Genomic DNA, 24,785 nt, shown 5'->3' with positions numbered 1-24,785 from the left:
TCTATGGCTGGTGCCTGGTACATAGTACTCCCTCCGTAAACAAATATAAGAGCGTTTAGATCATAATTTTAGTGATCTAAATGCTCTTAAATTTCTTTACGGAGGGAGTAGCAGGTAAATGTTTCTGAAAGAGGGCTTCTACTTGAACATATATGAAAGGGTGCAAGTTTATGATATTTTGGCTTTTCTGCTTGGCCAACTTATGTCTTTCCGCACCACAGAAGATGTGCAGCTGTTCAATTTTCTTGGCAACCTACATTCGGACCGTGCAATGTTCAACTGGACGGGCCAGTAGCTGAAAGCGAAAACTGGAGTACTTTTTTTAGTCATATAATTATTCCTTAGTTAGTGCTGGATGTCACTCTAGCCACCAACTAGTTAAAAGTTCTCAACAATCTCTAATTGCAAGCCCAACTCCCTCCAACTCTTGAAGCGCGTACACCTCTTTGGTAGTTGAGTTATGCTTTTTGAATTACACTCAGATTACAGAACAAGAAGCATGATAAGGACACTGATCACCCCTCGGATAAAAATGATAAGAACACCAAGGCATATAATTACACTGAGATTAGGAACTGTTTTCAATTCATAACCTTTTTCAAATTAATGATTTTTTTCGAAATTCATGAACATTTTCCAAATCCACAAAGAAAATTTAATTGCCCAAACTTCCATAGAAAAGTCAACATTCAGTTGTTTGAGGTTTAGCAATCAATGGTCTATGGCAGTGGTCAACATGTCATCGGTCGACCCAGGTGAGCTAGTGCTAGCGAGGTCGAGTGCTATGGGCCAATCTGGGAACAGGCTTTCAAGGAGCCAATTAGGACCTCTCCCAGGTGTGAATATGTCTGCTTGAGAGCTCCTCTTCGGCGCCCTCACCGTCGGTTAGGCTAGAGGGCGCTCGAAGGCGAGCAACAGTGGGCCGGCCCAGCATCGGCTGCGTCAGCAACATGATCAAAAAGCAAAAATAGAAAGTAAAGTTTTACTCTGCTAGAGACGGGATTCCAACCCACACGCGAATGTTGACAGGCTTGACGCATAACCACTCCACCACAATCACTTTCATGTTTTATATTCGAACAGAGTTCTACTCGACCTTTCTACAGCCCCAGTATAAATTATTCCAAAAAAACATAGATTTGAAAAAGAGTTCATGAACATTAAAAGTTCATCGATTTCAAAATTAAATTCACAAAAATCGAAAAAAGTTCACCGTTTATGTACAAAAAGTTCACAAATTTGAAAAAAATTCACCGGATTTAGACAAAAATTGAACGACTTGGAGGAAAAAAAGTTCATCGAATTCGAAAAAAATCATTGAATTTGAAAAAAGTTCTCCGAATTCGAAAAATAGTTCATCGAATATGGAAAAAGTTCATCGAACATTTGAAAAGCCGTTCATCGCATTTGAAAAAAGTTCATCGAATTTGATAAAAGTTCATCAGTTTTGAAGAAAAAGTTCACGGATTTGAAAAACAATTTGAAAAAAGTTCGTCGAATTCGAAAAATAGTTCATCGCATATGGAAAAAAATTGTGGGGTGAATGTGGAAAAAGTTCATCGAACATTTGAAAAAAGTGCATCAACTTTGAAGAAAAATTTCACTGATTTGTAAAAGGTTCATCGAACCCAGGAAAGAAGAAAAAGTAAAACTAAAAACTAAAAAAATACAAAAAAAACAAATGAAAACAAGAAGGAACGAAATACATAAAATATGGAAGTAGCACGTCCAGTTGGGTATTGCGGGGTGGTTACCGCAGCTTGCAGTTAAGCAGGACGTACCCAGGGGAGCTCCTATTGGGCGCCTTCGGCGCCAAGGAACGCGACCGGCGCTCACAGGCGCGTCTGTGTGGGCCAGCCCAAAGAACAGAGCGCACGCATAAAAATTTCGACGAAAATGGCCGTCGCGAGGATTCGAACTCGCGTCCATGCTTTCCTATACAGGCGGCCTAGCAACTCGACCACCTACGAGTTTTGTTAACATTTACAGCGCGGAATCTACAAGAACTAAATACTAGACGCGCTATTTATTATGCATTAATAGTACCATTTAGAATTTTCAATTATTTGAAAACATGTTCTCATATTTCAAATGAAGTTTACGAACATGCTAAAAAAAGTTCATGAAAATGGAGAAAGTTCATGAATTCAAAACAAGTTCATTTTTGAAAGAAGTTAAATGAAAAAAAATGCAAATATGAAAACAGCTTATGATTTTGAGAAAAATATTGAAAATAAAATCGTGAGTTTGAATAAAGTTCATTGATTTTTAAAAAAGGTTTAAGGGATTTAAAAAAATCATCGAATTTGAAAACAATTCATGAATTTTGAAAAAAAGTTCATCAAGTTTAAAAAAAAGTTCATCGGATCTAGAAAAAGTTCATCCAATCTGGAAAAAGTTCATCAAATTTGAAAAAAGCTCACTGGATTTGAAAAGTTCATCGGATCAGGAAAAAGTTCATCCAATCTGGAAAAAGTTCATCGAATTTGAAAAAAAGTTCACCGGATTTGAAAAAAGTTCATCGGATCTGGAAAAAGTTCATCCAATCTGGAAAAATTTCATCGAATTTGAAAACAAGTTCACCAAATTTGAAAAAAGTTTAACAGAAATGGAAAAAGTTCATCAAAATCTGGAAAAAGTTCAACGAATCTGGAAAAAGTTCAACAGAAAGTAATTTAATTTAGCATTGTAATTTATAAAAAAGAGTTCATCGAATTTGGGAAAAAAGTTCATCAACTTTTTTAAAAAATATTGTAATTTGAAAATTTCATCAATTTAGGAAAAAAAGTTCACGAAAGTTGAGAAAAAATCGCGCATTAAATAAAACAAAAAAGAATGAACAGAAAAGGATAAAAGAACAAAACGAACTTAAGAACTAAATAAATGAAGGAATGGAAGTTTAATTGCATCAGCTGGACCGTGGCGTGATGGTAAGTGTATAACCCTCGCAGTGAAGGGTTCGTGGGTTCGACGCGATCTGCCCGCGCATTTTTCACGTTTCTGGAAACAGAGAAACAATTGCAAAGTGGGCCGAGCCCATTCAACGTGGCTGCAGGCGCCCGTTAGCAGAATACACACACTAACAGGCGCTAAATAGGAAATCCCCGTACCCTGTTCGGATCACAGCAGTAGCAGACTTTTTCGCTTTTTGAGAAAAACAGAGAAACAAAGCTAGATGGGCCGGCCCAGCATAGAGGGAGATATGCGCCCGTTTGCCAGTTATACCCTGTCTGGCGCAGAGGGCGCGGAATAGGATTTGGGGTCTCGCTTATAGCGAGACAGATGAATCCGTCGGCCCAGGACGCGGGGGGCACGGGCCTCAAGGCACTCTCTTTTTTTACACATTTGTTTTTCTAAATTTGTTGCTTTCTTTCTTTACTTTCATCTATTCTTTCAAATATTCTAAATATATATATATATGAAAAATTTATAATATTTTTTAAAATGTTTACCATACATTTGAAAATTTAAAATGAGTATAGAAAAATGTTTCTAATGTGAACTAAAAATGCATACAAAAAATATATAATGTGTATTTAGAGGTAGACATTAACCTATTAATCGTGCAATTGTAAATATTTGAAGATGTATATAAAATGTTCGTATCATAAACGAGAACTGTACAACATGTATAAAAATAAGTTGACATAACGACATGTATTTTAAAATATTAATTCATCTTTCAATAAAAATTAAAATTTCATTATAAAAATGTTCCTGATGTATACGAAAGTTGTATATTGTTTATGAAAAAGGTAGACATCACAAACATTTATTTTTAAGAAATTTTAATCATGTATTCAAATTTTAATCATATATATGATAAAATGCTTATCACTACCTCTGTACAATAATATAAGGCGTTTTTGTAGTTCTGTACAAAGGGAGTATTTAAAAATGATAACATGTGTAACAAAGTGTTCCTTATGTATACGATAAATGTACAATGTATATAAAGAACATAGACATCAAAATCTTATTTTGAGAAAAATGTTAATCATGTATTGAAAAAGGTTCTATGTGTACCAAAACTATTCCAGATGTATACACAAAATGTGTTGAACAAAAAAGTAACCTATGAAACAAAGGTAAACAAAGGAAACTAAGAAAGCGAACCAACCTGTGGTTGGATGGTTAGAGAGACTGTGGTATCCCCAGCCCACCAGGGTTCAAATCCTGGTGCTCGCATTTATTCCTGGATTTGTTTCAGGATTTCCGATGAGCGCATTCAGTCGGAGCAGACGTTCCCGTCGATGATGAGGTGCCTACGGTGACTTTGTAAATTTCAAGATGATATGCCGGCTCAGTCTTTCGGAGGTACTCGTAGGGGTAGGGTATGCGTATGTGCGTTCATAGGGGTGAGTGTATGCGTGTATCTATGAGCGCTTGCGTCTGTACTATGTTCAAAAAAGGGAAACTAAGGAAAATAAAAAATAAACAAATAAAACCACAAAAGAAAAATAAAACCAATAAAAAGAGTTAAAACAGTGAATACTAAGACAGAAATGAAGAAGAAACAAAAAATAAATAGAAATGGACAAAAAGAAAGGAAAAAATAATAATAAAAGGAAACACAAATGAAAGCCAAGAAAGGAACTAAAGAACCGTAGAAAATCATAGGAAAAAGACAAAATAATTGAAACCCAAGAAAGAAACAAAGAAACCCGCTGCAAAAAAAAAAGAACACAGAAAAAATCATAAAGAAACAAAGAAACCTGAAAGAAAAAGAAAAGAAAAAACCTACAACGAGGAAATTGCTAAAGAAGGACCGAACAAATGTTATTGGGACGGCTCATTTGCGCGGATGTTGCGGGGTGTTGGCAGCTCTGCCCACAAGATCCATCTGAATTGTCTAAAGAAACAAGATCCATTTGAATCAGTTGGCAAAAAGGCTGCTATGTGTCCCTGCATACCATGTATATCCCCCTTTCATTCTTCACCACCAGTGCCCTTAAAATCAAGAAAGGGCATATTCGCACAAAAAGGGAAAACATAATTTGGAATTTTGAAAAGGAATACAAAAGAAATTTGCATTTACATATAGACTAATAGGTTAGCCCGTGATTTTGGCTGCCCTTATTAGTGTAATTGGGTAAAAAACATTGGTACACTTTGTCGTATCCACATAGTAAAAGGGAACAATGTGGTTGAAATATGGATATCGACATACTATGTATTATCGATTCACTCATTTGTAGTTTTCTTGTAACTTATTATATTTTAAATTTTAAAAAATGTTTAGAAAACCACTGTACTAATGTTTTTACTCCTAGAACAATTCATTAATTTATACTACAACTGCCTTTTTCTCTCTCATTCAGTTACAACAACCACTAATGATCGCTATTTTTCTGTAAGAAAAACAAATCTCTAGCTGGGTCTCTCGTGGATGCCTACATCTCAGCAGGATGTACGATGGTTCAAGTCACAATTAAACAGCTCTAATTTTCGTGCTAGCTACTAATACGCCTTAGAATATGGGAAGGAGGGAGTAGTAGAAAAGATTTGGCAGAAAAGAATCCGCAAAAAACAATAAACGTGCTAGGTAGGGGTCGAACCACATGGTACTCTTGACGTGATGGTTACATTTTTTGTGGTGGAGCCAACCAATCAAGATTCATGTCCGAGACTTGGCACTGGTGCTTGCATTTTTCTAGATTTATTTCAGTTTTTTTAGTAATGCTTGTTTGATGGGAGACAACATTCATGTCACCTATGAGGCGTCTATAATGACTTGATCAATCTCAAGATTTGAGAGCTCAGATGTGAGCGTCTATGTTTGCACGGTATTTCTACAAGAAAACTCGGAAAAGTTAGATGTGGAACCGAACTTCCACATGTGTCCGTGTGATTTCTTTTCTAGTTAGGTCAATATTAATTCGAGGTTCATTTAAGTACTTTCTGTTGATTTCACATATGTTATTAATTATTAGGAGTCAAGAGTATTTTAGGATGGTAAGAGCAAATTAGTTATGATTTGATCGTGGGGCTACATTAACAGTGTCACCTAGAATGATGTTGAGCTATGTTTTTTTATTAAGGCTGGATTTCATTCACTCAAAATGAAATGCTCCCTCCATTCCCTTATACAAGTCCACTTTATATTTTTATGTCTAACTTCAACCGTTGATTTTACCAACAAAAATTGAGTTGTATGCCACAAAAAGTATTTCATTGGATGCACATTTCAGAGAACTTTTTGATGATATTTTTTATCTGACATATAATCCATATTTTGTTGACCAAAATTATATGTCAAAGTTTAATTGACATGAAAAATGAAGTGGCCTTGTATAAGGGAATTGAGGGAGTATTAAGGAGATACAAATGAAATTAGCACATACATGGTCTTTGGATGACTAGGATGTACATGACCAACACTAATACACAAAGAATCACGTCAACAAAGGCAAAAGTCAGACAAAACTGAAGCTCTGCGTAGGTGGAGGAAAAAGAAAGGAGAAACTCCGACGTGATCAAGACAACGATCAATGAACCTCCTGTGAACATCCCCACCAACCATTTTTTGACATCACAGAAACAAGGAGAAAGGTTATTTAAGAGCAATGCTTCCAGGAAAGGAATGATGCTCAAGTGCTACCATCACTGTATCCAACCACCTAATATCAAATCCTATGTTTTCAACTTGAAGATAAAGTCCGGGAAACTTCTAGAAATAACTTGAACAAGGTAACGACGGAAAAACACTGCTATTGCCATGTATAACTAACTAGGGTCGGACCTAGAGTTTTCAGCTCAAAACTCAAGACCGAATACTCGAGAAGCGCTATCAAATCAAAGTCATCATGCGTTGTCGCCACCACTTTCCTGATGTTGGCGTAATATGCCAACCCCATGTTAATAGGTTTCAACAAACTTTATTTTTCACGAAAAAACCAAGAAAAAACAAAAACAAAGAAAACTAGCAACCGAAAAACTAGAGAAAAACAAAAACCAGAATAAAAAACCAAAAACCGGAAGGAAAAAACCAAAGCCCAGAAGCACAACTGCATTTTCACCTTTTTGGAAGTAGAGGATGTGCTTTTAGTTTATTTTTCTCAGAAAAGCACAGGTTGTGCTTCTCGCATAAGCAAAGTTGTGCTCCTCGCGGAGCAGAACACATGTTGGGTTTCCCCTTTTTTCAGTGAAATCACATTTTGTTTTCCCTTTCGGAAAGCATAGACTCTGCTTCTCGCAGAAGCACATGTTATGTTTTCGCTTTTTTCGGTGAAACACAACCGTGCTTTTTCTTTTCAGGAAGTATAGTTGTACTTCTCGTGGAAGCACATATTGCATTTTTTAGTTATAAGAAACACAATTGTATTTCTCACGGAAAAATGATGCTTTCTGAAAAAACCAGGTAAAAAGTTCCACCCAAAACCTGGAAAAAAACTAAGCCAAAAACGAATAAAACCAGAAATGCATGAAATTTTTTAAAAACAAAATCTCGAAGATATGTCCAGAGTGACACGTGGCAGTGTAGCGATTGAGCGCACCACCTAGCGTGCTCTCACGCTAAAAAAGTGAACTTTCCAGGAGTCCTCCAAGGGATACCCTTTGATTAGGAGCTTCTTGTTTTTTCGTTTTTAGTTTTTCTTCTTTAGCTACTTTGTTTTTGTTTCTTTTTTATATATTTTTTAAATTTTCAAAAATGATCAGGAACCCCAAATCCGACAATAAATGTTCTAAATTTAAGAAAAGCATGATTTTATTAAAATTTCACATATTATAAATGCCTCATAAATTTTTTTATTTTATTTTTACAAAATATTCTTGAACTTCAAAATATGTTCTGAAATTTATAAAGTATTTTTTCTTTCAGAAAATGTTCGAAAATTCCTAATTTATTCACAAATTTCAGAAAAAGTTAATCAATTAGAAAAATGTTTACAAATACAAAAGATGGTCATGAATTTAAAAGATTTTCTTAGATTGAAATAAAAATCACTAATTTGAAAATTATTTCCGTTTTCCGAAGAAGTTCATGAATTTTAAAAATGTCAGCTTATTTCTTTGGAACATCAAAAACTTAAAAGTTCATGAATCCGTTTGTGATTTTAAAGAATGTTGACAAATTTGGAAAAGTGCACGAGTTTGATAACGGCTTTGATTAAAAAAACTTTAAAATAAAAACATAAAAGGGAAAAGGGAATGCAATAAAAATATAATAACAAAGAGAAACCGGATTCTGGGAAGGTTTTAGAACCTTCTGAAACAAGCAGGGGAAAAGCCGGAGTGGACTGGCCGACAGAGAGGACGAGTGCACGACAAGGTATATGGTAGGTCACTGGATTGCGACCTGCGCGTGAAATAGGAAAGGGCCCGATCGCATAAAAAGTTTGCCCGGCTCCGACGAGGGCGGGGCGAAGACGGCGACTTGCTCCAGTGCTTGTAGCCGTCGCAAAATGGTCTACGGACCTGGATGTAGTTTTTTTATTTCTGATGTTCTTTGCACTATCTTAACAGTTGATGGATATATCAAAAGTTTTCTGGCAAAAAAAAAAGTTAGTGTCCACCAAATTATAGACAAGCTAAAATGTGCAAAGTTAGTCAATTAGCACTCAAACAGTATAGGAAATCCAATAATTCATTAATTTCTAGGGAGAAGGCTCAAGCCCAGCTTTGTTGAAAAGCTTTGGGAGAAGACAATCAGCTAAAAAGAATTGAAACCAGGTAATTAGCTTTAAACAGTATAGCAAATCAAACAATTCACGCCCAGCTAAAAAGAGATGAAGCCAGGTAATTTAGCTTTGATACAGTACAGCTAAAATGAAAATACGCGCCAGGTAGGGGTCGAACCTACGGCCTTCCGCTTAGGAAACGGACGCTCTATCCACTGAGCTACAGGCGCTGATATGTGCCAATTTCAATTCCATTGCTACTGCACATTTGTCGGCAAGTGGCAACTGAAATAATAAAGTATTAACGCTGTTAGTTTCTTCGGGTTTTATTCGCTTAGTCTAAAATAAAATGTTGATGGGCTGGGAATATCACTGTCCACCTAACCATCCCAACCATACGATGAACTCTGATGGATTGGGGATATCACTGTCCATTTAACCATCCTAACCACACGTTGGTTTGCAGCAAATATTGACTTATCCCAGGAAATGAGACATACGAGAACCTTAAGATGATTGCGACTTTGTCCAACAATGCTATTGTACCTATAACGAAAAAAAACCCGATAGTGTACCACATGCCGAGCGTCAACGCGCACCGCCACGCTCCACAACGTGTTCTTTGGTACCAACAACCTCGCCGTCGTATTTGGCGCCTATTTCAGCGACACCTACCTCGGCCCCTACACTACCATCGCCGCGGCCGCCCGCCACCATGTCCTCCTTCATGGGCATGTAAATCCTCAGCACGACCACCGCACTCCATGTCCTCTACCCTCTGGCGTGCAACGCATCCAAAGGGCGTCAGTGTGAGGGCCCCAGTAGCTCCCAGCTAGTACCACACGCACTCTTGGTGTCCTCCTTCGTGGTCGTAGACATAGTATGATGTTGTTCCACGTACATTGTTCTAGATGGAGGAGACATAGAGGGGGTCAATGTTGTTCCACTCCAAATAGTCCATAACTAGAAGGATACGCGCGCTTTGCCGCGCCGTTTTTTATTTTATCGTTTTTCTGCTAGTTATTTGATGAGTCCCGGTTACATGTGAAAGAATACCCTTCTAAGGTAGCTAACAAAATACCTAGGTTTACAGCAAGCATCGACATCAAAATTACATAGAAACACTATAAATCAGTGCCTTCAACTACAATTACCCTAGAGAACCTTTTTACTTAAAAAAAACTTCCCAGAGAACTAACGAAAAACGTGGTATCGGTAAATAAACTTCACACACAGACATATCTTCACACAAAATGCATTTTAACTCCTGTTTCAAACATGTTATTGTCAAAAAAAAAAGTACACACACCAATGCGTCGACGGATTACATCTGTGTCAGAACAATTGGACTTTCTAAAAGTAAAAAATGGGAACAACTCAAACCAGTGTTTCCTTGATTTCCTGCCTATAGATAACTTCTTTTCTAGCTTCAGGACAAAATTGGCACCTCAAGAGTATGGTGGCATCAGCCACCTAAGAAATTTTGAGAATTCATGTCACTTGCAATCATTTATCCTGCGTTTACAAACTCATGAATAAAATATCCAAATTATTACATTTTATAATTCTTGGCACCTGAAGCTTCAGCGTTACTTCACTTGCTTCTTCTAGAGCTACAGTAACACCATGCATAAACATTGATCAGTGAGAATAAACATCAATCTAAATGACAGTTTGAATGAAACTAAATTGTTATTTGTGCATCAACACAAATATGGACACTACAAATGTCCTAACTAACCAATTTCATACCTAGCAACTCAAACTTAGGAGTTTGTAGATCTGTTCTAATGGTGATAACACAGTAAAAACTACAATTTGCGTCGCCATATGGGTATTTCCAATCAAAACAGTAAGACGGATTGGCATGGCCCCTGTGTAGGACAAATCCTTATAACTGGAAAATGCAAGACAAAATATAATAAATCCACCTTCCTGAATTGCATGCAGCAAACTCATAAATAATTACAACTATACTTATGAGAGCAAGCTATCTGGTCCATGCCATGCATTAAGAAAGAAGTTGCATTTCATCCAGACAAAAACCAATTACCTATCAGAAGATAGATCCACTGGTTTGTTGTCAAATCAAGACAATGAAAAAGGTATATAAAAGAGACTGACATTACCAAGATACAACTCTCAGATGACCAACAGAGTTGAAATAGTAATGGAACTGGTACTACAGATTAATAGCCTAGAACTAAGTGACTTGCATGATTTGGAGTATATCTAATCATAGTTCTGTTATGATCTAAAAGGCTATTTCTTGACACAAATAACTGTTGAGACGTAGCTAATTATGAGCAAGTAGCATGTATGCTGATTTTAGCTGAGAAGCCACAATTGTTGACACATATATGATTTCCAAAATGGAAAGAAAGAACGAAAAGCAGGTATAGGGAGGAGCAACATTAGGTCATACTTGCAAGATATTTTCGGCATGAGGCAGCTCAACAACTTTTGTTACGACTATTACATAGATAAACATTTCATTTTTATCCACATACCAGAATCAAGTATTCATATCCGCATATTGCTGACAAAGAAAGACCAGCATTACCCGATAACAATACTTGCCCTAAAGAGTGACCATTTTGTCTTCAAACCGAAATGAGACTGAGCTAGTCCAAGATAGTAGAAGGGCACTAAAGATGCACTCGAACACGTTGTCTAGCAAAACCATCAGACATTGAACAAATTATTCGGTGCACCCTTCAACATCGTTGTAATATAAGTTATAAGATGTATCAAGACGTAGACACGCTCATATTACGAAGAGGTATAAACATGATATGGAATCATTTTGATCAAGGCTCTGCATATTCAAATTTAGATGGCATTAGAGAGATTCTGTTTAGAGGCCTCTAAGTTAATTCTTCACCATATAGGACATCAAGACAACATTTTAATGTGTTATTACCATATCAGAGTCAGTAGAAATAAATGTGTTTTGAAATCAAAACCATTGTTGAATAAGTAGAGGCGAAGAAACTGTATCATCATGTTCCTATCAGAAAAGATGAGTTAGCAATTTGGCCAAAAAACACATGTATAAAACAGATAAATTAATGGGCGTAAACAGTTTACGTGCCAGAAAATATATGTGCCCAAGACAGGAGATAAGTCTTCTGTGATTCCTTCATTGCCATGTCGCCCAAAGCTTCAGATCCTCGCTGATGCATTGTGAAATCAAATGTGCTGGCAATTCTTTGTTGTTAAACACTCTGTCATTTCTGCATTGCCAGAGAGTAACTGAACAGGTTGTAAAAACTGTTAACTGAACCTAGTCAACCCTGTATAGCACGTACATACACACACGATCACACGATCGCCCACGTCCGGCGCCCCGCGCCTGGCCTTGTTGTAACGTAGTCTATATATACCTGAGATCAATACAGAGAGCACCCAAGGTGCATTACTCCCGATTCCTCCTGCTCACATGGTATCAGACGCCGGCTATCTCCTGCGTCGCTAGCCCAATTCCGCTGCCCTCTCCCTCTCTCCAACTGCACCACGCCATGGCCACCCCACCTCCTCCACCACCACCTCCCCCTCCTCCTCCCTCCAGCCATGGCAAAGGCACCGCGCCTGGCTCCCCCTACACGCCAGCGCCTCGCCAACCCCTCCTCACCCCCTCGGCGTTTGCCCACGGCGGCGCTCTCTTCGTCCCCGACCCTACTGCGTCCTCCTCAACCGTGCCAGCCAACACCTCCACCCTCTCCGACGTGTTCATCAATCAACACGTCCCCATTGTCCTGAGCCTCAATCCCCCAAACTTCTCCCACTGGCGTACTCTCTTTGAGGTGATGTTCCAGAAGCGTGCGGTTACGCACCACATTAGTGGGAGACGGGGGCAAACTCGATCTTGGCACCGGGCAAGAAGTTGTTGCCGAGGAGAAGATGCGCGGTGGCGGCCGGAGCTGGGCTGGCTACGGCCGCAAACCTTAGCGCGACGGCGCTCTGAACTCAGGAGTAGAGGGAGAGAAGAGACAGAAGAGATACCGCCAATGGGAGGGCAAAGAAGCCACACACGGGATGAGAAAGGATTTTTTTATTGATGGCCCACTTGACAGTTACAGAACAAAGTCAAAGACCCTTTCAAGTCGGTTGTGAAAAACAAGACTCAGTAAGAAAAAAAACATCCAGATGGCTCCCATTCCTCCAATTCCTAGGAGCTTAGTAACTGATGGCATGGTGGTCGTGGGTTACAGATTTTACAATTCAAATCTACTGCCACTCGATGCAGGGACGGAGCCAGGGGTGGGTGAACAGGGACCATGGCTCTTCCCATGATTTCTTTTTCTACAAACACCCCAGTATTGTGAGCTTAATATGCTTTAGGTTTATCCATTTACATATTTGGCCCCCTCCAACCTTTTATCTCATCTATTGGCCCTGGCTCCCCTGACTCGGTGGGTAGCAAACTTGAACAATCAAAAGGAATAATGTATATGTGACAGTTCCATGCTTGTTCGACATGAACGAAGCGAACTGATAATAGTAAGTACAAATTATACAATGTTATAGCTAGTAGTCGAACTGTTGCCAGGTGGTGAAGGTCTGTCCGAACAGCCACCAAGCCGGCACGACGTCCTGGAAGACCTTGTACTGGCCTCCGGAGGAGGTGATGGCGAAGCTGAGCGCCTGTCCTGTCAGCCCGGCTAGGCACTGCCAGTTAGCGCCCCAGTTCTGAGACATGGGGATCCATGCCGTGTTGGTTCCCTTCACCGACATACTTTTGATGGACCCGCTCATGGCGATGTTGGTCACTAGCACGAGCTCAAAGTAATTGAAGCCGTTAATGGTGAAGCGCAGGCCACCCTGCCTCTGGCACGCGACTTGCTGGTAGAGGACGGGGACGATGCCGGCGCGGTAGATGGCGAGGTTCTCCCAGGCAGGTTGGGACATGTCGAAGTGGACACGGGGAGGGTTGCACCACCCGCCATTGTCGCTGGGGAGAGCCCAGTTGGGAGGGCAGAAGTTGGTGGCGGACACGGTGATGGACGTGCCGGGCTTGCACATGTCCGACCTGCTGGTGTCGCAAGTGATGAGGTAGCATTGTCCACACGACAAGCCGTTGTTGAACAACGCCGTGCTCAGCGCGGCGTTGTTGATCCCGTACCCCGCGTTGTACAAGTTCTCGTACCCACATGCGCCACCTACACATTGCACATGCAAAATAGTACTGTCAGACATGCACACAAGCATTGCATTGCGTACCAGATGATAAGTATTCATAATTTTAAATAGCGAGCTATTCCAAATAGCGGCAACGACAGTCCTCCAAATCAGTTATAGCCGGGTATTTCATAATTTTACCGGACATTTGTACTGAATACCATTCAGCAACACCTTATTCATCACAAACAACTATAACAAGACTATTTAAACTTCCTAAATAAATAGTATTGGGCATATTTTGATGGTGTGGGAGCAAGCCGGAGTTAAGGCTTGATTAGCTATATGGCTTACCCATTGTGTCGGATCCGTCGGCACCGCCGTAGAACGTGGCATGGGCCTGGAGCCAGTAGCCGGACTTGGCGGGCGCGAAGCAGAACGCAAGAACAGCGGCGAACAGCTGCAGGAAGCTTAAGCGCATCCCAGCTGCCATCTTTCTGCTGGGGAGATCAGATGGTTGGGCTTCTCTCGAAGCAGATAGCTTGCTAGATATTGTGGCGATCGAGTGGTTTTGGAGGTGAGGAATGATTGCGACAATGGTGGTGCTTAAATAGGGATCTAGCTAGCTACCTTATGAATGAGGTGAGCAATGATGAAGAAGAATGATTGTCGTGTTAAACGTATTAGATCGCGGTTCCAATGGTCGTGTAGGTGCACATGGCTGCAACCTCCACAGATTGACTTGCACCTTCTAATCATCCAACGCAGGTCATAACGGCCGAGCTTTACTACCTCGTTTCTTATATAAATACATTCCAAATGATAGGTTAACTGAACAACCGGTTTCACATTCTTCCAAGGATTAGTCTACCAAGTCTATGGCTGGTGCCTGGTACATACTACATAGTACTGCCTCCGTAAACAAATATACGAGCGTTTAGAACATTACTTTAGTGATCTAAATGCTCTTAAATTTCTTTACGGAGGGAGTAGCAGGTAAACGTTTCTGAAAGATGGTTTCTACTTGAACAGATATGAAAGGGTGCAAGTTTATGATATTTTGGCTTTTCTGCTTGGCCAACTTATGTCTTTTCGCACCACACAAGATGCATATATGCAGCCGTTCAATTTTCTTGGCAACCTACATTCGGACCGTGCAATGTTCAACTGGACGGGCGAGTAGCTGAAAGCGAAAGCTGGAGAATTTTTTTTACTTTATATAATTGTTCCTTAGTTAGTGCGGGATGTCATTCTAGCTACCAACTAGTTAAAAGTTCTAAAAAAAAAAAATGAAACTCCATGGGCACTAGCACCCACGGTTTTCTTGATATAGAAGAAGCATCCCTCATGAGAATTCCAGAAATTCGTCCCCGACGTGGATCGAACTCTGGTCGTTAGGTTTACAATCATGCGCCCCCAACCACTGGGCTATGCCCACGTCCTCAAAAAATGAAACTCCATGGGCACTAGCACCCACGGTTTTCTTGATATAGAAGAAGCATCCCTCATGAGAATTCCAGAAATTCGTCCCCGACGTGGATCGAACTCTGGTCGTTAGGTTTACAATCATGCGCCCCCAACCACTGGGCTATGCCCACGTCCTCCAATTCTTGAAGCGCGTATACCTCTTTGGTAGTTGAATTATGCTTTTTGAATTACACTCATCAGATTACAGCACAAGAAGCATGATAAGGACACTAATCACCCCTCATATAAAAATGATAAGAACACCAAGGCATAGAATTACACTCAGATTACAAAGTTTTTAAAATTCATGACCTTTTTCAAATTAGCATTTTTTTTCAAATTCGTGAACATTTTTCAATTCCATAAAGAAAATTTAATTGCCCAAACTTCTTTAGAAAAGTCAACATTCAGTTGTTTGAGGTTTAGCAATCAATGGTCTATGGCAGTGGTCAACATGTCATTGGTCGACCCAGGTGAGCTAGTGCTAGCGAGGTCGAGTGCTATGGGCCAATTTGGGAACAGGCTCTCAAGGAGCCAATTAGGACCTCTCCCAGGTGCAAATATGTCTCGCTTATAGCGAGACAGATGAATGCGTCGCCTGATGCCAGCGCGAGACTGCATCGCCCCCCAGGGCATGGGGGGCACAGGCCTCAAGGCACTCTCTTTTTTTACACATGTTTTTCTTCATTTGTTACTTTCTTTATTTACTTTTGTTTATACTTTCATATATTCTAAATATATATATGAAAAAATCTATAATATTTTCTTAAATGTTTACCATACATTTGAAAATTGAAAATGAGTATAGAAAAATGTTTCTGATGTACACTAAAAATGCATACAAAAACTATATAATATTGTATTAAGAAGTAGACATAAACCTATTAATCATGCATTTGTAAATATTTGAAGATGTATATAAAATGTTCGTATCGTAAAGAAGAACTGTACAACGTGTATAAAAATAAGTTGACATCATGACATGTATTTTAAAATATTAATTCACCTTTCAAAAAAATTAAAATGTCAATATAAAAATGTTCCTGATGTATAAGAAAATTGTATATTGTTTATAAAAAAGGTAGACATCAAAAACATTTAATTTTAAGAAATTTTAATCATGTATTTGAATTTTAATAATATATATGATAAAATGGTTATCAGTACCTCTGTACAATAATATAAGGCATTTTTTGTAGTTCAGTACAGACGGAGTATTCACAAATATTAACATATGTAACAAACTGTTCCTTATGTATACGATAAATGTACAATGTATATAAAGAACATAGAAATCAAAACCTTATATTTGAAAAAAAATGTTAATCACGTATTGAAAAAGGTTCAATGTGTACAAAAACTGTTCCAGATGTATACAGAAAATGTGTTGAAGAAAAAAGTAACCTACGAAACAAAGGTAAACAAAGGAAACTAAGGAAAATAAAAAATAAACAAATAAAACCAAAAATAAAAATAAAACCAATGAAAAGAGTCAAAACAGTGAATACCGAGAAAGAAACATAGAAAAACAAAAAATAAATAGAAATGGACAAAAAGGAAGGAAAAATAATATTAAAAGGAAAAACAAATGAAAGCCAAAAAAGCAACTAACGAACCGTTGAAAATCGTAGGAAAAGACAAAATCATTGAAACCCATGAAAGAAACCAAGAAAACCGCTGCAAAAAACAAAGAACATGAAAAACAAAAACAAAGAAACCTGAAAGAAAAACAAAAGAAAAAAACTACAGCGAGGAAAGAGCCAAAGAACGACCGAACGAATGTTATTGGGCCGGCTCATTTGCGCGGAGGTTGCGGGGTGCTGCCAGCAAGGGGAGCTACCAATTGCTCTCGCTTAGCAGCTCTGCCTACAAGATCCATCTGAATTGTCTAAAAAAACAAGATCCATCTGAATCAGTTGGCAAAAAGGCTGATATGTGTCCATACCATGCATACCATGTATATCCCCCTTTCGTACTTCACCACCAGTTCACTTAAAATCAAGAAAGGGCATATTCGCACAAAAAGGGAAAACATAATTTAGAATTTTGAAAAAGAATACAAAAGAAATTTGCATTTACATATAGACTAGTAGGTTAGCCCGTGATTTTGGCTGCCCTTATTAGTGTAATTGGGTAAAAAAACATTGGTACATTTTGTCGTATCCACATAAAAGGGAACAATGTGGTTGAAAAATGGATATAGACATACTATGTATTATCGATTCACTCATTTGTACTTTTCTTGTAACTTGTTTATATTTTAAATTTTCAAAAATGTTCAGAAAACCACTGTACTAATGTTTTCACTCCTAGAACAATTCATTAAATTTATACTACAACTGCCTTTTTCTCTCTCATTCAGTTACAACAACCACTCATGATCGCTATTTTTCCGTAAAGGAAAACAAATCTCTAGCTGGGTCTCTCGTGGATGCCTACATCTCAGCAGGATGTACGATGGTTCAAGTCATAACTAAACAACGCTAATTTCCATGCTAGCTACTAATACGCCTTAGAATATGGGAAGGAGGGAGTAGTAGAAAAGCTTTGGCAGAAAAAAAAATCCGCAAAAAAAAAATACGCGCTAGGTAGGGGCACATGGTACTCTTGACGTGAGGAAGCTCAGATAGTTACATTCTTTGTGGTGGGGCCAGCCAATAGGGATTGAAGTCCGAGACTTGGCACTGGTGCTTGCATTTTCCTCATTTTATTTCAGTTTTTTAGTAATGCTTGTTTGATGGGAGACAACATTCATGTCACCTATGAGGCGTCTATAATAATTTGATCAATCCCAAGATTTGACATGTCAGATGTGAGCGTCTATGTTTGCACAGTATTTCTACAAGAAAACTCGGAAATGTTAGATGTGGAACCGAACTTCCACACGTGTCCGCGTGATTTCTTTTCTAGTTAGGTCAATATTAATTCGAGGTTGATTTAGGTACTTTCTGTTGATTTCACGGTTGTTATTATTAGGAGTCAAGAGTATTTTAGGACGGTAAGAGCAAATTAGTTATGATTTGATCGTGGGGTTACATTAACAGTGTCACCTAGAATGATGTTGAGCTATGTTTTTCTATTGAGGCTAGATTTCATTCACTCAAAATGAAATGCTCCCTCCATTCCCTTATACAAGTCCATTTTATACTTTTATGTCTAACTTGGACCGTTGGTTCTTGTAGGATATTGGCAGATTTTAGCAACTTAGCACAAGTCAAGCAATCTCAACACAATTCAAGCAATCTCAACACAATTCAAGCAAGTATGCAAAGAGTATATGAGCAGCGGAAAGTAAAGAATGCAATTTGCAAGAAAGTAAATGGGAGGAGTTTGGTGGGAGCAAACGCAATGTTGACACGGAGATTTTTTGCGTGGTTCCGATAGGTGGTGCTATCGTACATCCACGTTGATGGAGACTTCAACCCACGAAGGGTAACGGTTGCGCAAGTCCACGGAGGGCTCCACCCACGATGGGTCCATGAAGAAGCAACCTTGTCTATCCCACCATGGCCATCGCCCACGAAGGACTTGCCTTACTAGGGTGGATCTTCACGAAGTAGGCGATCTCCTTGCCCTTACAAACTCCTTGGTTCAACTTCACAATTTTTACAGAGGCTCCCAAGTGACACATAACCAATCTAGGAGACACCACTCTCCAAAAGGTAACAGATGGTGTGTTGATGATGAACTCCTTGCTCTTGTGCTTCAAATGATAGTCTCCCCAACACTCAACTCTCTCTCACAGATTTGGCTATGGTGGAAAGATAATTTGAGTGGAAAGCAACTTGGGGAAGGCTAGAGATCAAGATTCTTGTGGTTGGAATGGAATATCTTGGTCTTAACACATGATTAGGTGGATCTCTCTCAGAAAATGAATGCTGGAAGTGTAGGCACGTTCTGATGGCTCTCTCTCCACGAATGAAGAATGGGTGAAGGGGTAAATATAGCCTGCACACAAAATCTACCTGTTACACACAGATTACTAAACTCGGTGAGACCGAATGGTGAAACTCGGTCAGACCGATTCAGGTCAAAATATGAACGTTAGGCTTTTTGGTGAGACCGACATAGTCATCTTTGTGGAACCGATATGCTAGGGTTAGGGCATAACGTAATCTCGGTGTGACCGATTACATAAACTCGGTGGGACCGATTTCAGTAATAGGCACAAAAAGAGTTGGTCAGGCAAAATCGGTGGGACCAATCCGCTCACTTCGGTGGGACCGAAGTGTTACAAAAGGGAAACAGTGAGTTTGCATTGCAAACTCGGTGGGACCGATTTGCTCATCTCGGTTGGACCGAAATGTTACAAAAAGGAAATAGTGAGTTTGCAATCCCATCTCGGTGAGACTGAGATCCCTATTGGTGAGACCGAAGTGACTAGGGTTTGTGGCAGTGGCTACGTCAAATAAAACTCGATGGCGCCAGATAGATCAAATCGGTGGGGCCAAATTTGACTTTTAGGTTTAGGACATAAGTGGAAATGAGAAAGTGGTTGAGGGTTTTTGGAGCATATCACTAAGCATTTTGAGCAAGTAAGCCATTAAGAAACACCTCATCCCCTTTTAATAGTAGTGGCTTTCCTATGGACTCAATGTGATCTTGGATCACTTAAATGAAAAATGTAGAGTCTTGAGCTTGTTGCCAATATGTGTCCTTAGCATTTTGAGGGGTCCACATCTCTATTCCATGCCATGCCAATCATTGAACTTTCTGAAATGATCATCTTGAAAGAGCATTAGTTCAATGAGCTACATGTTGTTAAGAATTACCAAAACCACCCAGGGATTAGTTGCACTTTTAATCTCCCCTTTTTGGTAATTGATGACAATATATAGATCAAAGCTTCGACTAATTATAATAAGAATGAAATACATCGTCACTTTGAGAAGTATGTGATAAGTAAGAGCTCCCCCTATGTTTGTGCATTATTTAAAATTTGCTTTTGAATGCAAATGCACAAATAAATAGGATCATGGGTTACTCTTCCATGTCACATACATCTTGGTGGAGCGCACAAAATGATAGAAAATAAGAACAAGCACTCATCACCAAGGCAAAGTGAATGATCATACAATAGATAGATAATCTTATCATTCAAGCACAAGCATAAAGCATAATATGATCAAACACATGATCATACAAAGTATCTCACACACAAAGACATAAAGTATCTCACACAAGCAAACAAAGCAAATGAGCAGCAAAAATAAGCAAATCTCTCTCTCTCCGAAGCCTATGATCTATACACTTTCTCTCCCTTTGGCAACAAGTTACCAAAAAGCTTGAAAATGCATAGTGGTATTCATCTCTCTAGGCTTGATCTTCAGGAGGAGGTGTTGAGATGACTCCAAGGACAAAAGCATCAGTGGAAGATGTTGGAGCTTGTGGAGTTGCCACTGGAGGCACTACTAGGAAAAGACCTACTAATGGCGCACCTGTTTTGCCTACTAATGGCGCACTACAGGTGCGCCATTAGTACCACGCCACTAGTATTTTTTACTAATGGCTCACCACTCGTGCGCCATTAGTATACCAGATACTAATGGCGCACTTGTAGTGCGCCATTAGTATGCCTAGAGGTGTGCCATTACTATCTCACTTAGTAATGGCGCACCACACAAGAGTGCGCCATTAGTATGCCTAGAGGTGTGCCATTACTATCTCACTTAGTAATGGCGCACCACACAAGAGTGCGCCATTAGTAACATTTCTTTTCAAAAAAAATCAATTTTTTTTAAAAAAATTTCATTTTTTTTAATCTCGGGTCAAATCACACTCTGTGGTAAAACTTCTCGAAAGGTCACCCATCCTCACACTACTCCAGCCCAAGCACGCTTAGGGCCTCTTTGATTCGTAGGATTTTGAAAACGTAAGAATAGGAAAAGTATAGGATTGGAGTGGGGTGCCCACTTGAATCCCATAGGATTAGCAATGAGTGTTTGATGGCACAGGAGAAACAAAGGAATTGTAAAAAGAGGTTGGAGTGGATCTTAGATTTCCTATGAAATGTAGTACAAAAGATTCCATAGGAAAAATTCCTATGAGATTCAATCCTATGAATCAAAGGACCACATAGGGAAAAAAATCCTAAGGATTTCAATCCTTCAGTAATCCTATAAAATTCCTTTGAATCAAAGGAGCCCTTAACTTCAGAGTTCTATCCAACCCCAGCACCAGCTCACTTCACAGGCACTTGTTGATGTATCTAGCATATCAATCCTATTAAACCTTGTTGATGTTTAGGACTTTGTTCATGTTCATGAGTGTGATAAAATTTTGAAAAATTATTTCAAACTTCCGTTCATATTACGTATCATATTTTGAAAAAAATTCCCGAAAAAAATTCGTAACTTGTTTTTTTTTCTGTTACTAGTGGCGCACCTAGCAAATGGTGCGCCACTAGTAAGTTTGAAATTTTTTGAATTTTTTTGCCTCCAGATCTTAAAAGCCCCGTAACTTTTTTCTATTAGGTTTTTGGGGATTCTAAAAATGTGTTAAATTTGGATGTAACTTTTCGAGTAGATGATTTTTCATATAAAAAACTTTTTCATCCAAGTTAGTATGCAAAAGTTATGCCCATTTTACAAATTCTCGAGAGATTTTGCAAATAAAGTCAAAATTCATATTTGCAAATTTTCCCAACAACTAGACCACATATCAAACTTATTTTCTTTTATTTTTTTGACATTTCCATCATTTTCTTTTATTTTTTTAAAACTGAAAAGGCGGTCCAGGGGGTGCATTCGGGGGAATTTTGGGTCAAAACTAGTAATGGCGCACCGTGGGTGTGGTGCACCATTACTAGTTTAAGTAGTAATGGCGCACCACACCCACGGTGCGCCATTACTAACTTTGAAAAAAAAAAGAAAAAAAAATAAAAAAAATTGTTAGTAATGGCGCACCGTGAGTGTGGTGCGCCATTACTAGTTTTAACTAGTAATGGCGCACCACACCCACGGTGCGCCATTACTAACTTTGGAAAAATAAAATAAAAAGAAGTTTGAAAAAAGATTACTAGTGGCGCACTGTGGATGTGGTGCGCCATTACTAGTTTAACTAGTAATGGCGCACTATCACCTGGTGCGCCACTACTAGTTTTTAAAAAAATTAAATTTTTTTGTTACTAATGGCGCACCGTGGATGTGGTGCGCCATTAGTATTTGGACACTAATGGCGCACCAACACATGGTGCGCCATTAGTATATACTAATGGCGCACCACATGTCTAGTGCGCCATTAGTGTCCATATCATCTATAGCCCTTTTCCTAGTAGTGAGGGGCAACTGGAGCTGTGGGAGCTGTGGCTGCAGGTGCTGAAGCTATTGCTCTTGTATCTGGCTCTGGCACTGCTGCAGACCTCTGTCCTCTAGGCACTCTGTGGAACACCTGTGTAGTTGCTTTTCCTTTCTTCTTCTCTGCTTCTTCCTGGAGCTCTTCAACTGTTGTCTGAATCTCAGTCACCTTCAAGTCAAGATCATAGAATTTAGTTTCAATGATCCTCTCCAAGCTCTCCTGGTTCTGAGTCATGGTGGCCAGTCCTTTATCAATTCTCAAGGTTGCTTGAATCAGATATCCATGCTGGTCTTGCTTTGACCTGAGGAATACTTCTGAAGCTTCTTCAGCACTGGGCATCTTTGCTGCCTTCTCTGCTTTGGCTTTTTGTCTCTTCTCTTGAGCCTCTAGGGATGTTGGATCCTTAGTCGTCATGAAAACAGTGGTGTCCTCAAAGTCTGGCTGCAAAGGCAGATGCTCTTTGTCCAACAAGTAAACTCCCTTGGGCATCTTGGAGTTGATCAGCATTTGAATGTGTGGTGCATACCCACATGACCTTTTCTGGCCAGCAGTTGTCCTCTTGATTGTTTCAACAATCAGACTCATGACTTTGAACTTCTGTGGCAAATCAAACATCTGAAGCAAATTAATGGAATGGCCTCTGATCATCCTGTGATCTCCTGATTTGGGCAACAAGGTGTGCCTCAATATAGTGTTCATAGTGGCCAGACCAGACATCAAGTAGTACACTGACCCTAACTTGTGAGTCTCCAAAGCTTTGTCAGGTATTTCCTTGTACATATTTTCCATGAAGTTGTGGTCTTTCTTCTTTTCAGCATAGACATCAATGTCCTTCTCATGCTCCTTGGATGCTTTGATGAGCTTTGCCCACTCATCCACAGTTGACTGGTATCTTGTTCCCTCAGTCATCCACACTATCTTACCATCTGGATAGAAATGAGTTATTGAGTAGAATTGCATAATGAGCTCATCATTCCACTTGGTCAGCTTTTGACCCACAAACTTGTCAACACCATTGATCTTGAAGCTCTCATGCACTCCTGGGAAATGGTCTTCATTAGCATCAATATACTTCCAGCCAACCCGCTTCATGTCATTGACAATGGGTTTCTTCTCAAGAAGAACTGTTTCATAGAAATCTTGTTGTTCTTTGGTGTGGAATCTGTAGTCCATAGTTGTCCTTCTCCTCACTGCATATGGATCAGCTTGTCTCCACAGTTTGAGACCTGCATCTTTCCTTTCCTTCATATTCTCAGCCACTTGATGATTGTCATCATGGTCTGGAATCTTTGGTTTGAGCTTCCTAAGCACTTGGGCTTCAACATCTTCTTCTTCAACTTCAGGCACTGGGGCCTTGTTCTTTTCTGCAGCTAGTATGTTCCTGGTGCTTCTCTTTGGAGCTGTCTTGGAGGCTTGAGCTGGAGCTTTGGGGGTTGTCTTGGGCTTTGGAGGAGCTGCCCCAGACTTGATGGCATCCCCCATCAGCTTCTGTGACTTAGCAGGAGGTGCTTGTGCAGCAACCTCTTTGTCCTCCTCCTCCTCCCTAGCAGACTCTCTCCTCATGGATGGATTTCCAAGCACTCTAGCAATGGTTTTCCTGACCCTGTTCGTGCCTTCTTCACCTGTTCGTGAATGTCATGGTCTCTTGAGTTGTTCCCCTGGCCTTAGACATAGGCATTCTCCTGGCAGGTGCCTGCTTGTGCTGTCCTGGCTTGGTGGAAGCAGCATCACCATATTCCTTCTTTAGCACATTCTTCTTTGAGCTGACTTCTTCAATCTCAAAGTCTTCATCCTCAGAGTCTGAAGGTTTCTTCTTTCTTTGCCTAGTCTGAGCCTTAGGCAGGTTACTTGGTGTGCTCCTGCTACCTTCATCATAGCTTCTAGAGGGACTAGTGCCCTCACTGAAGTTCATCTGCTCTTCTGACTTGTTCTAACTATCACTTTGATCAGACATTCTGCACAGCAAACTAAGAGTTGACCCTGTGAATAGTTGTAGATGAGATAGAGTAGACGAGCATCACAAAGTGCATAGTTTTTACAAAAAGAATGAGTCAAAAACTTAGTTTTAGTTTTCTACAGGAAGCATTTCGGAGCTACCGATCTGTAAAACTCGATGACACCGAAGCAACTTTGGAGTCTAAACTGGTGGAATCGGTCAGACCAAGACACATTTCGGTGACTCTGAGTTTTCTAGGGTTTCACAAAGTCCTGATATCGGTCACACCGATTTGCAACTTTCGGTCAGACCGAAAATCACATGTGAAGTGGCATAAGCCAAAT

At 39.6% G+C, this 24,785-nt stretch overlaps 1 protein-coding gene and 1 non-coding gene across 2 annotated transcripts; both read right to left on the bottom strand.

Moving 5' to 3' along the window:
• Nucleotides 1-8,778: 8,778 nt before the first annotated feature.
• On the bottom strand, nt 8,779-8,851 carry TRNAR-CCU. The gene has a single exon. It is a non-coding gene; the product is annotated as a tRNA-Arg (tRNA).
• Nucleotides 8,852-13,011: 4,160 nt separating this feature from the next.
• LOC119306739 (expansin-A31-like) lies at nt 13,012-14,281 on the bottom strand. Its single transcript, XM_037582880.1, has 2 exons — nt 14,097-14,281; nt 13,012-13,783 (listed from the first exon to the last, which is right to left on the bottom strand). The coding sequence occupies exons 1-2, from the start codon at nt 14,233-14,235 to the stop codon at nt 13,152-13,154; spliced, it is 771 nt and encodes a 256-aa protein (XP_037438777.1). The 5' UTR covers nt 14,236-14,281; the 3' UTR covers nt 13,012-13,151.
• Nucleotides 14,282-24,785: the final 10,504 nt, after the last annotated feature.

This window comes from Triticum dicoccoides, chromosome 5B (assembly GCF_002162155.2).
Source record: "Triticum dicoccoides isolate Atlit2015 ecotype Zavitan chromosome 5B, WEW_v2.0, whole genome shotgun sequence".
Classification (NCBI taxonomy): Eukaryota; Viridiplantae; Streptophyta; class Magnoliopsida; order Poales; family Poaceae; genus Triticum; species Triticum dicoccoides.
The sequence above is the reverse complement of the archived record's forward strand: the minus strand, read 5'-3'. Positions and strand labels throughout refer to the sequence as shown.